Source organism: Bufo bufo, chromosome 4 (genome assembly GCF_905171765.1).
Source record: "Bufo bufo chromosome 4, aBufBuf1.1, whole genome shotgun sequence".
In the NCBI taxonomy this organism is placed as follows: Eukaryota; Metazoa; Chordata; class Amphibia; order Anura; family Bufonidae; genus Bufo; species Bufo bufo.
The window spans coordinates 142,877,178-142,894,049 of NC_053392.1; the positions used below are offsets into that span (position 1 = coordinate 142,877,178).

Here is a 16,872-nt window from a genome sequence, read left to right on the forward strand (position 1 = left end):
TTTTCTGCAGATCGGGTGATGTACCAGGTCTCTGCTAGGCGGAGGCTTCTGCCTAGCAGCGAGCCTGGTGATGTCACCGGCACTAATGGATGGGCTTTAGCACTGCGGTGACGTCAGTGGGAACACTACTAGGCGGAAGTGTACGCCTAGCAGCATAAAGAGTGCAAGGGAGAGCATCGGAGCATTTCATGTCAGAGGGGCTGAGTGGGGGAAGAAGGGAATATGTCCGGGTTCAGCTCTGAACACTCACAACCCTTTAAGGTGTGGGTTAGGGGTATGTTACGATTTATAATCCCATATCCCAACACATAAATATCTCCAGTTTAAATAACGTTACTTTCACACCTGCGTGTACTCTGGCCGGTAGATCCCGCAGACAAGGCTGGAAAAAGGCTGGGCAAAAACAGCTGTGTGCAGCGTCTTCTGTCCGGCTGATTCTCGGCATATTTGCCAAGCAGCGGCCGGATCTTTGCTGTACTCCATTATAGTCAATGGAGTCTGGCGGGAAGGCGGTAGTATCTGGAGACCAGAAACGCCTGTCCAAGGTCTCTGTCGCAAATGTGGAACTAGCCTAAATGAGATTTTGAAGTCCTATTTTGGGAAAGACTGAAGATTTTATGATGTGCTGTGGTTACCCAGATTTACAATACGCCCTACCGGTTGTGGATTTCACATGGAGAGTTGCTGATATTGTCACCATAGGATCACAATAGGAGCCATTGAAATAAATAGGATCCGTAAGGTTTCAATTTTTATATCTACTGCAAAAATGCTTTGTTTCCATCAATACAAGTAACCCATTGATGAGGCCTCTACTACTGCAATGCAGCTGTGGGTCACATAACATTGACAGCTGAGAGAGGAGGGGGCTATCGGTGAGACCTGGCCCCTCACAGTCTAGCTGATCTAGGGCTCTCAATGCATATCCTGCTCAGCCTGACCACAGTTTACATAGGGGGCCGTGGTTTATTCTCTTGGCAGATGTGTTCATCTGTAACTACACAGTTTTATAGCAATATGTAGACTCATAGCAAATGTCCACATTTTGTAAGCAGTGAGGGATGGGACTGGCCCACCAGAATATCAACAACATCACAGACTCGAGACTTAGGATCCATTCACACGTCCGCAATTCTGTTCTGCAGTTTGCGGAACAGAATTGCGGACTTATTCATTTCTATGGGGCCGCACAATGTGCTGCCCGGACCCGGAAATGCGGATCTGCACTTCCGGGTCCACATTTCCGTTCCCGAAAAAATATAGAACATGTCCTATTCTTCGGACAAGATTAGGCATATTCTGTTATGCACATTGCCGGTGTCCGTGTTTTGCGGATCCGTAAAACAAAGACGGATGTGTGCTGTCCGTGTTCTCCGAGTATAGAACACGGATTTATTGAATCTAGGTGTATTCAGATGTCTTTCTGATTTTTACTGATCAATTGCACAGAAAATTTATAAAAATTGTGTTAAAAAAAGTTTTTTATTTTTTGACAATAAGACCTTATCTTAATTCTTGCATTACTTGTTCTATTGATGTATTTTGCTTTCTGCACCATGTTATACAGATAGCTTTAACTGGATAAATCATGAATATCTGATGGTGGTAGTCGGATTCCTGGCACCCCCCAGTGCTAGGCCAGTCATATTTGTAGCTCTGTCCCATTCATGTGAATGCGCCTGAGTTGCAATACCACAGCTGTGCTTGGCTAGCTGTGAGGAGGCTGCAGTACTCACCGGAGCACCATGGCCTATTCACACAGATGATTGTTGGGGGTACTGGGATTTGGACCCCTGTCAATCGGACATTCATGACCCACCCTTAAGAGAAGCCATCAATACTGAACTTTCAGAAAACCTGTTGATATCAGCGATACATGTCACATGTGGAGGCCGGAGTTACAGAAATGGCCAAGCGGATCATGTTTTTGTGACTCCCATAGAAATGAATAAGAACTGCATCGTTTATCTAACCCGAGAGCTGTGGAAACAGTATAACTCACTGCGCTAATCTGTTCTGGTGGCTCCCATTTACTTTAGTCCACTTAGCCATTTCCATAACCCCGGCCACCTATGGCCACTGCATATTAGGGGTAGTCCGACCTCAGCCATGTACAGTACAGACCAAAAGTTTGGACACACCTTCTCATTCAAAGAGTTTTCTTTATTTTCATGACTATGAAGGCATCAAAACTATGAATTAACACATGTGGAGTTATATACATAACAAACAAGTGTGAAAAACTGAAAAAATTTCATATTCTAGGTTCTTCAAAGTAGCCACCTTTTGCTTTGATTACTGCTTTGCACACTCTTGGCATTCTCTTGATGAGCTTCAAGAGGTAGTCCCCTGAAATGGTCTTCCAACAGTCTTGAAGGAGTTCCCAGAGATGCTTAGCACTTGTTGGCCCTTTTGCCTTCACTCTGCGGTCCAGCTCACCCCAAACATCTCGATTGGGTTCAGGTCCGGTGACTGTGGAGGCCAGGTCATCTGGCGCAGCACCGCATCACTCTCCTTCATGGTCAAATAGCCCTTACTTTCAAAGTTTTCCCAATTTTTCGGCTGACTGACTGACCTTCATTTCTTAAAGTAATGATGGCCACTCGTTTTTCTTTACTTAGCTGCTTTTTTCTTGCCATAATACAAATTCTAACAGTCTATTCAGTAGGACTATCAGCTGTGTATCCATCTGACTTCTCCTCAATGCAACTGATGGTCCCAACCCCATTTATAAGGCAAGAAATCCCACTTATTAAACCTGACAGGGCACACCTGTGAAGTGAAAATCATTTCAGGGGACTACCTCTTGAAGCTCATCAAGAGAATGCCAAGAGTGTGCAAAGCAGTATTCAAAGCAAAAGGTGGCTACTTTGAAGAACCTAGAATATGACATATTTTCAGTTGTTTCACACTTGTTTGTTATGTATATAATTCCACATGTGTTAATTCATAGTTTTGATGCCTTCAGTGTGAATCTACAATTTTCATAGTCATGAAAATAAAGAAAACTCTTTGAATGAGAAGGTGTGTCCAAACTTTTGGTCTGTACTGTATGTCTTAGATGGGAATACTCTTATTATAGACAGGAAATGTTTGCATGTTTTACCCAGACCAAGATGGTTATAAGATACAGTGCAAATAATGCGTACTGTAGTCCATGACAAGACCAGCTACCAGTCACATGATGAAAGCATCCGATTGGTGACTGCCCAACACACTTGTTTTTATACATAAGCTGTACGCTGCATCCTTATTGTGCCCCCAACAGACAGATACCATGGGCTTTACAGTTATCAATAGATAGGAATACACATAGTAAGGCCTCATGCACACGGCCTTTGTTTTGGTCCGCATCCGAGCCACAGTTTTGGCGGCTCGGATGCGGATCCATTCACTTCAATGGGGCCGCAAAAGATGCGGACAGCACTCCATGTGCTGTCCACATCCGCTGCTCCGTTCTGTGGTCCGCAAAAAAAATATAACCTGTCCTACTCTTGTCCGTGTCTTGTGGACAAGAATAGGTAGTTATATCAATGGCTGTCCATGCTGTTCTGCAAATTGCGGAACGCACACGGACGCCATTGGTGTTTTGCGGATCTGCAATTTGCGGACTGCAAAACACACAACGGTCGTGTACATGAGGCCTAAAACTAAAGAATAATTCCACAGTAACTGTAAAAGCCAACTGCTTTTCAACTGCATTGAATTGGCTTGATTTAACCTGACTCTACACTGTTTTCTTCCTTTTCTCCACTAGGCCAAAACTGAAAATAGTGCCGGGTACATGGCACTTTTTATGGTACCACCGCTACTCTGGGTGGAGGTTAGTAGAGTAGGGCAGGGCTGGTGGAAAAGTGGCTGCATCTATAATGTAACCTACCCACCAGTCAGTAATGGCTATCTTACGTTTAACAATTCCATTGTGCTAAAATAACATACAACCATGTGGAGGTAATGTCAACTTGGCCGTAGATGAAAATAAGACAGTACAATTTTTTTTAAATAAAAATCATACCCATCCAGACATCTAAATGGAGCTACAACTGTAGTGACCTCCCGCTCCTCCTATGTCATGCCTGCGTATACTGGCATGCAGCTTGATTACTCCATTAAAGCCTGAATACAGAAACAGTATCTATGTGCTAATACTCCAGGGCCTGCATCAGATCACCGAGCTAAAAATACAGCGTTCTGAAGGGACCTGGGACTACTGGTTTATTCTCTGTACAAACAGTTTAAAGGGGTATACCAGAATTCTGTTATCGATGGCGTATTCTCAGGATAAGCCATCAAAATCTGATTAGCGGGGGTCAGACATCCTACAACCCCGTCGATCAGCTGCTTCAGTGTGCTCAGACACTGGAAGTACACAGTGCCATCCATTGTGCAGTTACTGCATCGCTTCAAGTCAGCACCAGAGCTGATCAGATTTTCCCGCAGATCAGATATTGACGGCCTATCGGAAGATACCCCATCAGTAACACAATCCTGGAATACCCCTTTAAGGATGCACCAACAAGATCAGGACAATGCACTCTATGGTATATATCATAACATATACTGTAGCGCAGGTATCAGCGACCTTCGCCACTCCAGCCGCTGTGAAACTACAACTCTCAGCATGCAAACATGCCTGGCTTTTCTTCTAACTCCAATAAAAGTGAATGGAGCATTCTGGGAGTGGTGGTTTCAGGACACATGGAGTTCAGCAGATTGCTGATCCTTGCTGTCGTGTAACTGCCATTGATCTTTAGTAACATGGGGATCACAGAGTTGAATTTTTCATAGTTACATAGATATACGTCCATCGAGTTCAAAAAGGGATGGGTGCAGATATGAATTTACCTTACAAATCCAGGTATATCAGGAGGTATTACATTGTGAATCTGCAGTTTCTCATTATGTCAGACACAGTGTGAAAACCTTATGCATATTGGCAGTGATGTCCCGAGAAGCTCCTGGGCCTACATCTAAGCCTGCAGTGTTGTATCCCGTGATGGAAATCGCAGACGTAAGCTTTTAAAGGATGCCACTGAGTGGCATCCATCATCTATAGGCACCCATGTTCAAAACAAATGTATACCACACAGAATAAGCTTTTTTGTCAACCCTGAGAGATACCTGCCTGATGGGTAAAGGGGGTTATAGAGGTCCATTTAACATATGGACTAGTAGATTTCCCCCTGCATACAATACACATACAATGCTGATGCAGTATGAAAAGACTAATATTTATCCTAAACTCCCAGTCCCAACCCTCCTCATTTCATTATTAGACCCTGTTCCCATCATGTTTGTGATGTCCATGTAGTGCATACACCAGGAAAGCTCCTGAGATACATGCTACATGTGTCCATAAAGTTATATAAGCCCGACAGAGGTCAACAGAGTATCACTTTGGCCTCCTTCTGGTCTGTATATGTTATTATACTGCATGGAATAGAGTAGTTGACTATTATTCCATGAAACAGTACCCAGTAAACAATGTATACATGAAACATCACAATGAGACCCTTCAGATGGTGGAGGCCAGTGTATGTATAACATCCATCAGAGGCATCTGTGTAATGTATATGTCCCAGAATAGGCCTTAAACGTGATGTAAACAGAGCCTAACACTGAGGACCACCCATGTCGTCTGAGTCTTCATGCCCTCTTCAAGCCTAGCTGCATCAATGACTGGCTGAGCAGTATTTCCACCCAATCCTGCCATTTTCAACTGCATTGAATTGGCTTGATTTAACCTGACTCTACACTGTTTTCTTCCTTTTCTCCACTAGGCCAAAACTGAAAATAGTGCCGGGTACATGGCACTTTTTATGGTACCACCGCTACTCTGGGTGGAGGTTAGTAGAGTAGGGCAGGGCTGGTGGAAAAGTGGCTGCATCTATAATGTAACCTACCCACCAGTCAGTAATGGCTATCTTACGTTTAACAATTCCATTGTGCTAAAATAACATACAACCATGTGGAGGTAATGTCAACTTGGCCGTAGATGAAAATAAGACAGTACAATTTTTTTTAAATAAAAATCATACCCATCCAGACATCTAAATGGAGCTACAACTGTAGTGACCTCCCGCTCCTCCTATGTCATGCCTGCGTATACTGGCATGCAGCTTGATTACTCCATTAAAGCCTGAATACAGAAACAGTATCTATGTGCTAATACTCCAGGGCCTGCATCAGATCACCGAGCTAAAAATACAGCGTTCTGAAGGGACCTGGGACTACTGGTTTATTCTCTGTACAAACAGTTTAAAGGGGTATACCAGAATTCTGTTATCGATGGCGTATTCTCAGGATAAGCCATCAAAATCTGATTAGCGGGGGTCAGACATCCTACAACCCCGTCGATCAGCTGCTTCAGTGTGCTCAGACACTGGAAGTACACAGTGCCATCCATTGTGCAGTTACTGCATCGCTTCAAGTCAGCACCAGAGCTGATCAGATTTTCCCGCAGATCAGATATTGACGGCCTATCGGAAGATACCCCATCAGTAACACAATCCTGGAATACCCCTTTAAGGATGCACCAACAAGATCAGGACAATGCACTCTATGGTATATATCATAACATATACTGTAGCGCAGGTATCAGCGACCTTCGCCACTCCAGCCGCTGTGAAACTACAACTCTCAGCATGCAAACATGCCTGGCTTTTCTTCTAACTCCAATAAAAGTGAATGGAGCATTCTGGGAGTGGTGGTTTCAGGACACATGGAGTTCAGCAGATTGCTGATCCTTGCTGTCGTGTAACTGCCATTGATCTTTAGTAACATGGGGATCACAGAGTTGAATTTTTCATAGTTACATAGATATACGTCCATCGAGTTCAAAAAGGGATGGGTGCAGATATGAATTTACCTTACAAATCCAGGTATATCAGGAGGTATTACATTGTGAATCTGCAGTTTCTCATTATGTCAGACACAGTGTGAAAACCTTATGCATATTGGCAGTGATGTCCCGAGAAGCTCCTGGGCCTACATCTAAGCCTGCAGTGTTGTATCCCGTGATGGAAATCGCAGACGTAAGCTTTTAAAGGATGCCACTGAGTGGCATCCATCATCTATAGGCACCCATGTTCAAAACAAATGTATACCACACAGAATAAGCTTTTTTGTCAACCCTGAGAGATACCTGCCTGATGGGTAAAGGGGGTTATAGAGGTCCATTTAACATATGGACTAGTAGATTTCCCCCTGCATACAATACACATACAATGCTGATGCAGTATGAAAAGACTAATATTTATCCTAAACTCCCAGTCCCAACCCTCCTCATTTCATTATTAGACCCTGTTCCCATCATGTTTGTGATGTCCATGTAGTGCATACACCAGGAAAGCTCCTGAGATACATGCTACATGTGTCCATAAAGTTATATAAGCCCGACAGAGGTCAACAGAGTATCACTTTGGCCTCCTTCTGGTCTGTATATGTTATTATACTGCATGGAATAGAGTAGTTGACTATTATTCCATGAAACAGTACCCAGTAAACAATGTATACATGAAACATCACAATGAGACCCTTCAGATGGTGGAGGCCAGTGTATGTATAACATCCATCAGAGGCATCTGTGTAATGTATATGTCCCAGAATAGGCCTTAAACGTGATGTAAACAGAGCCTAACACTGAGGACCACCCATGTCGTCTGAGTCTTCATGCCCTCTTCAAGCCTAGCTGCATCAATGACTGGCTGAGCAGTATTTCCACCCAATCCTGCCATGTCAAGAACGGAAACAGGAAGTAGAGAGAAACAGGAACCCCGACACCATTGCAATGGCAGCACTGGGGAGTCAGCGAAGGATCAGTTTTTAGTTTTTTTAGCATTTGTATACCATGGGGTAGCATTTTCAAAGTGCTGGAATACTGCATTATATGTAGTGAAAAATGCATTAAATAAAAGCATAATATAAGCATAAATCATAATTATGTCTGTAAATATATGAATGGATATGTTGTGTAAAAGGGCCATTAAATGAAACGACTCATGGCAGCTAGATCACCTCCTCAGTAGTAGGTGGAATCTATTTTAAAATGTTGGCAGCTATACATGTTACAGAGATAATGGACTAAAGCTGCTACATAAAATCAACATTAAATTTCCTTGGAAGCTGCAATTAACAATTTCATTCTACAAAATCCAAACTCCCGTACTAAATAATTAAAGGATTATCGAGAGGGGATTACAATTCTTATATATGGTTCAGAGTGGGTTAAAAAAAGAAGCATTACTCACCTCACCAATTCCATTTTGATGCTTACCAGTCACTGCTGCTCACTGCCTGGAGATGCCTGCTTAACCAATCACTGGCTGAGGCAGGTCATCAATGCAGCCAATGATTGGCTGATCAAGCATCTAATGCCATTCCTGTGTCGCGCTAGGAACAGTAAATGGGGAGTAGAGAGAAACAATAAGGGTGAGTAATGCTTCTTTTCTTTTAACCTACTTTGTGCCATATATAAGAAATGCGGACAACTCCTTTATATTTTATCAGATATGCACAAAAAATAAGGGAAAAGGTGTGAATCCCCTAAATAAACATACATACATACATAGAAATGTGCTTGGTCACTAGACATTAGTAGGATGCAATCAGAACCCACCAGTATCTATAGCATTGCGTATCTGGTGGAAACGCAGTGGCTGTACCAGTTAGTGACCAAACATGTACACATTCAGAACACTGCGTGAATAATGGTACCCTAAAGCTGATACAATTCCTGTAACCGTGCCTTTGACAGGCGCATTGTCCTGTTACCCGCCAGCTGCCGCAAGATCCGCCCAAAAGGGGAGGAGTTCTCCCCCTATTTAAACTGCAGAGAGCGGCGGCCGTATTACGGCCACCATAGCGCCGATGCTTTCGCCTCACCACCCGAGGCGTATGGCACCTTTATGTTTGTCTGTCCTGTGCTTAACCTAGCTCTTGATGAGCCTTTGAATGGCGAAACGTTGAGCTTAAAATAGGGTTTAGTGTACAGACTTTGTGCATCCTTATGTGATTTATTAAGGGCAGACAGCCGTTTGCTAGGTCAGTCCGGACTATTGAGTGCTGCAATACAGGGGGTATATAGGGACTAGCAATTTACTAATGGGGGAGTCAGTGAGGGTACCCACTTGATGCTGGCAGCTCCCTTCCCCTTAGCTCTACATAGTCTGACTGTACATTGATATGGTACATCTACATCTAAAATAGCGTGATATTAGCCTCTGAACATACTGCGCTACAGCATTTTTTACAGGAATTGTATCAGCTTTAGGGTACCATTATTCACACAGTATTCTGAATGTGTACATGTTTAGTCACTAACTGGTACAGCCACTGCGTTCCCACCAGATACGCAATGCTATAGATACTGGTGGGTTCTGGTTGCATCCTACTAATGTCTAGTGACCAAGCACATTTCTATGTATGTATGTATGTTTATTTAGGGGATTCACACTTTTTCCCCTTTTTTTAGTGCATATCTAATAAAATATTGAAGTTTTACTTTATCCACAACGTTTCTCCTAGCTGTGACCATACTACATTTGTGAAACGTAAATTTTCATCACCTTGCAGTGTGTTCCTAGTATCAACTCCTTTATATGCTTAAGATATTGAAAACTGGTGGTTTCAGCAACATTTGTTCAAAGTCGTTCTGTTACTTAGAAGCCAACTACAAGCTTTTTTTGGTGTTTTAGGAAACTCCTTAATAAATACCCTAAATGGCATGAATCCTCCTCTATTACGCCCCCATTTATTAAAAATAGTAGAAAGCTGAGTTTACATGGTTACCAGCTCTGGTGGATGGCAGGCTTACTTTGAAAAACAGAACACCCACTAATTTCACATGGTGCTCTCGAATGCTTTGGAGACAGCAATGCCAGCAATGATATTAGCCGAATACAGGACTATCAATGTTGATACTTCCACGGTTGTATGGTCTCAGGACACCCAAATCGGGAAGCAGTTGTCCTAACTAACTGTTGTCAAACCAGATCAACTGAACAGAGAGCAGAGAGGGCTTTATAGACCTGTAGACTGAAATGGGGCTTTTGCTGATGTTGATTCATGCCATTATACCTTACCATCCCAGATTGGACAGTCGAGTAACCGTAGCCTTCTCTGCAACCCTATCCAGGGTCTCATTTGCCATAAGAAAGAGATCTAGCATAAACTTGCCCATTTGTACACTCTTTGTACAAATGCTCTGTGAACTGTATCTCCAGGATTTGGAGGCCAGGCAATGCTCCTCTGGAATTCTGGGAAGAGGGTATGCAAATGAGCTCTTAACAAGCTCTGCCTCTAATGCCACCAGATGTAAGGCAGCTATCCTACATATCAAAGTTTGACCTTTTGAAAGACCTTGAGACATGACTTGGATAATAATGTAGCCAGCATCTCATCTGCAGACAGCTGTTTCGGGGTTATTGCCCCTCATTAGTGCAGAGCAGAGAGTACTCGCTTAAATGGGTGAGAGGCCTAGGTCAGGACATGCAAAATACAATATCTCCCATTTAAGGCGCTCTCCCCAAATCCTGACCTAGGCCTCTCACCTAGTTAAGCCAGTACTCTCTGGTCTGCAATGATGAGGGGCAATCACCCCGAAAGAGCAGTCTGCAGATGAGATGCTGGCTTAATTACACTGCTCAAAAAAATAAAGGGAACACAAAAATAACACATCCTAGATCTGAGTTAATTAAATATTCTTCTGAAATACTTTGTTCTTTACATAGTTGAATGTGCTGACAACAAAATCACACAAAAATAAAGAAATGGAAATCAAATTTTTTAACCCATGGAGGTCTGGATTTGGAGTCACACTCAAAATTAAAGTGGAAAAACACACTACAGGCTGATCCAACTTTGATATAATGTCCTTAAAACAAGTCAAAATGAGGCTCAGTAGTGTGTGTGGCCTCCACGTGCCTGTATGACCTCCCTACAAGGCCTGTGCATGCTCCTGATGAGGTGGCGGACGGTCTCCTGAGGGATCTACTCCCAGACCTGGACTAAAGCATCTGCCAACTCCTGGACAGTCTGTGGTGCAACGTGACATTGGTGGATAGAGCGAGACATGATGTCCCAGATGTGCTCAATTGGATTCAGGTCTGGGGAACGGGCGGGCCAGTCCATGGCATCAATGCCTTCGTCTTGCAGGAACTGCTGACACACTCCACCCACATGAGGTCTAGCATTGTCTTGCATTAGGAGGAACCCAGGGCCAACCGCACCAGCATATGGTCTCACAAGGGGTCTGAGGATCTCATCTCGGTACCTAATGGCAGTCAGGCTACCTCTGGCGAGCACATGGAGGGCTGTGCGGCCCTCCAAAGAAATGCCACCCCACACCATTACTGACCCAATGCCCAACCGGTCATTCTGGAGGATGTTGCAGGCAGCAGAACGTTCTCCACGGCGTCTCAAGACTCTGTCACGTCTGTCACATGTGCTCAGTGTAAACCTGCTTTCATCTGTGAAGAGCACAGGGCGCCAGTGGCGAATTTGCCAATCTTGGTGTTCTCTGGCAAATGCCAAATGTCCTGCACAGTGTTGGGCTGTAAGCACAACCCCCACCTGTGGACGTCGGGCCCTCATATCACCCTCATGGAGTCTGTTTCTGACCGTTTGAGCAGACACATGCACATTTGTGGCCTGCTGGAGGTCATTTTGCAGGGCTCTGGCAGTGCTCCTCCTGTTCCTCCTTGCACAAACGCGGAAGTAGCGGTCCTGCTGCTGGGTTGTTGCCCTCCTACGGCCTCCTCCACGTCTCCTGATGTACTGGCCTGTCTCCTGGTAGCGCCTCCATGCTCTGGACACTACGCTGACAGACACAGCAAACCTTCTTGCCACAGCTCGCATTGATGTGCCACCCTGGATAAGCTGCACTACCTGAGCCACTTGTGTGGGTTGTAGACTCCGTCTCATGCTACCACTAGAGTGAAAGCACCGCCAGCATTCAAAAGTGACCAAAACATCAGCCAGGAAGCATAGGAACTGAGAAGTGGTGTGTGGTCACCACCTGCAGAACTACTCCTTTATTGGGGGTGTCTTGCTAATTGCCTATAATTTCCACCTGTTGTCTATCCCATTTGCACAACAGCATGTGAAATTGATTGTCACTCAGTGTTGCTTCCTAAGTGGACAGTTTGATTTCACAGAAGTGTGATTGACTTGGAGTTACATTGTGGTGTTTAAGTGTTTCTTTTATTTTTTTGAGCAGTGTATTATCCAAGTCATGTCTCAAGGCTTTTCAAAAGATCAAACATTGACCTTTAGGATAGCTACATTACCTCTGGTAGCATTAGAGGCAGAGGTTATTGTATCTCCACTATAAAGAAACATTATCTATGTTTCTATGACTGGTGTATGGGTTGATTGCTGTAATAAAGGGCATATTTCTGCATTAAATACCAACACAAGTCCCTCAAATGAGACAGTGCTGATGCATCACACATATAAACTCTCTAGCAATGAACCTTACTGAAAATGCAGCATAAACAGCTATGAAATTATTCACTGGTTAAATCGATCAACCTTTCTGCTGGCCTAGGGATATAATTCAGGGACAGGACGGGCTATTTCCATCCCTGCTCCAACATAAATAATAGATCTACAGCAACCACGCTGGGTGTATCTTTTACAGCAACCTGAATGGAAACTCTTAAGATAAGGAATCAGAGCCCTATATTGCTGTTCTTTTATAAAGCAGCTACCCAAATGTAAAGTAATGTCCGTAAGTGTGTCGGAAATATAGACTCGCACATAATGACTACAAATCAGAGTATACAGTATGCATATGATACATCTAGACTGTGAAAGGTCTAACAGGAGTACATGGTGCATTCACAGGGAGGATCCAGTACAGCCTGCATTCACTTTGTGACATATTAACCCTCCATGTATGTTTTACTATGTTCAATACCTCAGTTAGCAAGTTATGTCTTCTGGCTCTGGATAATATGATTTGACTGCACCGATTCTTGATTACAATTCAAGATCCCTTTTATTACAAGAAAAAGCTGGCCCCTTAACTGGTAACAATTCAGTAAAATCTGCTAAACGCTAATCCTTCTAGAAACACACATGGAAATACATTTTGTTCAAGAGCAAACGGAGAATAAAAAAATTGGCGTCTCCATAATAGCACAACCCTTAAGACTAAAGGAACTGCGACATAATGGTAACTTTCCACAGGGCAGCAGCGTTCAGGAATTTTGTTTACTGGCAACTCATAATGAACTAAAAGCCAAAAAGTGAAAAAGAAAAAGGTAAGACCTGGCATAGCCGACAGTATTGAGGTCACTGCCTCCGCAATGTTGTGCAACCTTTGTGGGGTTAAAATTTGGAGAACTAGAAGAACAGATAACAGTGTTTTGCTGACTTGCTTAATGTACCTAACTCCACCACTGAGTTCTTTGTGTATTCACAGCATGCAATGTAAAAACCTGACAAGAACTGTATGGGGTGCGTGTGTGGGACTAAAGGACTTTGTATTTCTCAATTATTCCCAGTGTGCAAAGCAAGCGTGGAGCGTCCTGTGGATTTCTATAGTACAATGTTTGCAGTGGCTTGATGGGTTGATATACCAGGGTACTGAGATGCCCACGTATTACAGTAACTACAAAATGCTATAGTAACCATGGTTATTTTTGGTTTTCAGTTACTATAAAATTTACAAATTCATAAGCCTATTGATTTCAGCTCATGGTCGCAGTATGCTACAGTAAATGATAAGCAACATTGGTAGGTAGCCAACATCAAAGATTTAGAAAGTCTCCTGTATAGTCATCACTAATATTTGTAACATCTTCACCAGGTTATATGTATAATACTAGGTAATCAAGGTAATAGTACTTACGATCAAGTCCATTGATGTATCGCATTGTAATTTCACAGTGACCCCATACAGCGCTGACAATAGGGTAAAGTTTTTTCCCTTTAAGTCCTCTGAAGGCAACTCCTAAATATTGTCCATCAACTATGAAGCTAAGAGTCCCCTCATCCATGTCTAACACTACCAGCAAAGAGTCTGGGAGTACAAACGATTCATCAGGTTCCAGAAAAGCTGGATATGTAACGCCAGGTTGGTTTTTACAGTTGTGATACAGTTTGTTTCGTCCTAGGTCCCAGCCCCAAGACTCACTATTGCTTCCTACCAATGAAGTATATCCAACTGAATGTAAAGGGGAATCTGCAGTTGCTACTCCCACAACAGCATGCGTTCCTCTTTGTCTCGTAGGCCAATGAATTTGCCAGACATGAAGGCCTCTTGTGTAGCCAACTTTCCCTCTGATGCAGTCTGTACTTTGTGCAACCGGGTGCCGATGGAACGTCAGACGGTCGTCCTCCTTCACAAAGATATTCAAAGACCGGTCCTCATTGTTCCAAGCATGCTTCTGCTGAACTTCCAAAGTAGCCATGGGCATATCCAGCAGCATGTCTAGTCTAGCAGGCTTACAAAAGTCAGGGCCCCTTAGTTCTCTTTTGACTGGTCTATAGGGAGGGTCCCGTACATCCACAGATTTTATACTCCCTGAGATCTTTTGACCCATTTCTTGTTTGGGGGTTTAGGGGAAAGGGAAGATGTTCCTTGGTTTCCTCCTGTTACCTCATTAAAAAAAATATACTGAAACCAGTTACTTGTGCCCTACAAGCAGGCTATGAGGACCTTCGGCCGTTCAGCAATCTTCTGGAAAGCCTTTCCTGGAAGAAAGGAGAACAATATATTAGTCCAGGATGAGTGACATAAGTGGGATTGTACATAAAATCTTAAAGCAAGTTTCTCAGCCTTGGACCTTATGTTCCTAAACATTCTTTATCTGATACGCGTATAATGTGTTGCTAATTAATAAATCCTCCTTTCACAGTTGTTGCATAAAACTCTGATTCCATGCTTCATCCGGGAAGCCTAGAGAGAACAAATAGATAAAATAAAAAAAAACCTGAGCCCACAGATTGCTATGAATTCCCTAGAATGAATGCTTCCAAGGCACCATGTAGATCGGTATGACTTGTGGTAATTATGGAACTTCGCATATGTTTAGTAGGTTCAATGTGCCAAATATGTGCTTGTGAAAACAAGCCAAAAAAGAGGAAAGGTTGCACTCAGCGAGAGCATGTTCTGTGATACCTTCTAGCTGCTAGGCTTGAAACGCTACACAAATTGCACAAACTTCAGAGGCCTCTTCTTAAGAACTAGCTTCATATATTTCCGAGGCAGTGGTAGCTGACAGGTTTAGACACCCTGGACAGACTCTGACTAACTAAAAACAAAATGTGCCTGAGAATGTACAGAGCTCACAGTGTGCTCCACAGACAATAACTTCCTCTGATTCATAATGGGATACAGACACACGCTGCTTTCCTTCCCTCCACCCCTCCACATAAGTCTAGCCAAAGCCTCGCCTTTGGATGTAAGAACATTATTCACATTCTTTCAACTAACGGTTCTGCACACGAGATCGGAAGACACCTCTCTCTGAATCATTCTCATGTATCATATTTCCCTTATTATATCCTGTACAGTACTTCAGACCATGATTGCATTTTTTTCTATATAAAATGTGGCTAAATGGCAGGGCATTCAATAAATGAAAAAGTCAAAAAAAAAAATAGTCAGTAGATGTTCATTTTGATATGTAGATGTATAGATCACCCCATTATCATACTTTATAAATCACTTCTTTAGTTCTTCACCTGAATGTTGTCCACGTTCAATCACAGAATATAAATTATAGTAAGAAAACCTCTAAAACCACCAACATCTAGGCGATTCATATAATGACGGATCATTATATGTTAGAAATGTTTATGTAAAAAAAAAAAAAACTTTCTCTAACTGGGACTGAGACTTCTCCCCATACATCAAGTGCAGATGGAGACAACACAGCACAACATTATAATACTGCTGCTTGGGCATTAAAGGGGGTGTCTCACTTCAGTAAGTTGCATTTATCATGTAGAGAAAGTTAATACAAGGCACTTACTAATGTATTATTCTCCATATTGCTTCCTTTGCTGGCTGGATACATTTTTCCATCACATTATACACTGCTCGTTTCCATGGTTACAGACCACCCTGCAATCTCAGTGGTGGTCGTGCTTGCACACTATAGGAAAAAGCGTCAGCCTCTCTGGTGGCCTGGACCATAGGAGCGCGCTTAGGCTGGGGCTTTTTCCTATAGTTTGCAAACACGACAACCACTGATGAATTGCAGGGTGGTCTGTAACCATGGAAACGAGCAGTGTATAATGTCATAGAAAAATTTATCCGGCCAGCAAAGGAAGCAATATGGATAATAACAATACTTTAGTAAGTGTCTTGTATTAACTTTCTCTACATGATAAATGCCACTTGCAGAAAGTGAGACAACCCCTTTAAAGCATTATTCTATTTCAGGGACTGATGATTAAGAGAATAACTCGGCAGCTGAATGGTTCTATTGAGGTTTTTTTTATTTATTAAAGGAGTTCTACGAGAATTATTTAAAATGGCCGCATGCAACCAGTCATACAGTGTGAGCAGGATTAGTTGCCTCCACTTGCAGAGCTGCCTACTATACAATATGCTCTAGCTCCTACATATACTACATATTAGTGATTCTTCTGTCAGGCTGCTCAGCCATGATGACATATCGTAGGCAGGATCACATTGTTACATGTATTGTAGAGCAGTGCAGTGTGTGGTGAGGTACCTGGCCCCTCATCCCCCTAGGCAGCGCTGCAAGTGGAGGTAACCAGTCCTGCTCACATTCTAGAACAGGTTGCTGGCGTCCATTTTAACTCATTCCCAAAGAACCCCTATAAAACAGGCTTTCTGAGACACACCGATGAATTCTGTATAGGATAGGTCATAAATATGAGATTGTGGGCGTC

At 43.0% G+C, this 16,872-nt stretch overlaps 1 protein-coding gene across 2 annotated transcripts in view; it reads right to left on the bottom strand.

Moving 5' to 3' along the window:
* Positions 1-16,872, bottom strand: part of SPSB4 (splA/ryanodine receptor domain and SOCS box containing 4) — a 192,907-nt gene that overhangs the window by 99,980 nt on the left and 76,055 nt on the right. The window contains exons 1-2 of one of the 2 annotated variants that reach the window (XM_040428018.1): positions 15,128-15,257; positions 13,856-14,700 (exon numbers count right to left, since the gene is read on the bottom strand). In XM_040428018.1, coding sequence (XP_040283952.1) covers positions 13,856-14,549 — 694 coding nt within the window. In that variant the 5' untranslated portion in view covers positions 14,550-14,700; positions 15,128-15,257. Of the gene's footprint in view, positions 1-13,855; positions 14,701-15,127; positions 15,258-16,872 lie in introns of those variants that run through there. The other variant, XM_040428017.1, reaches the window with a different exon arrangement.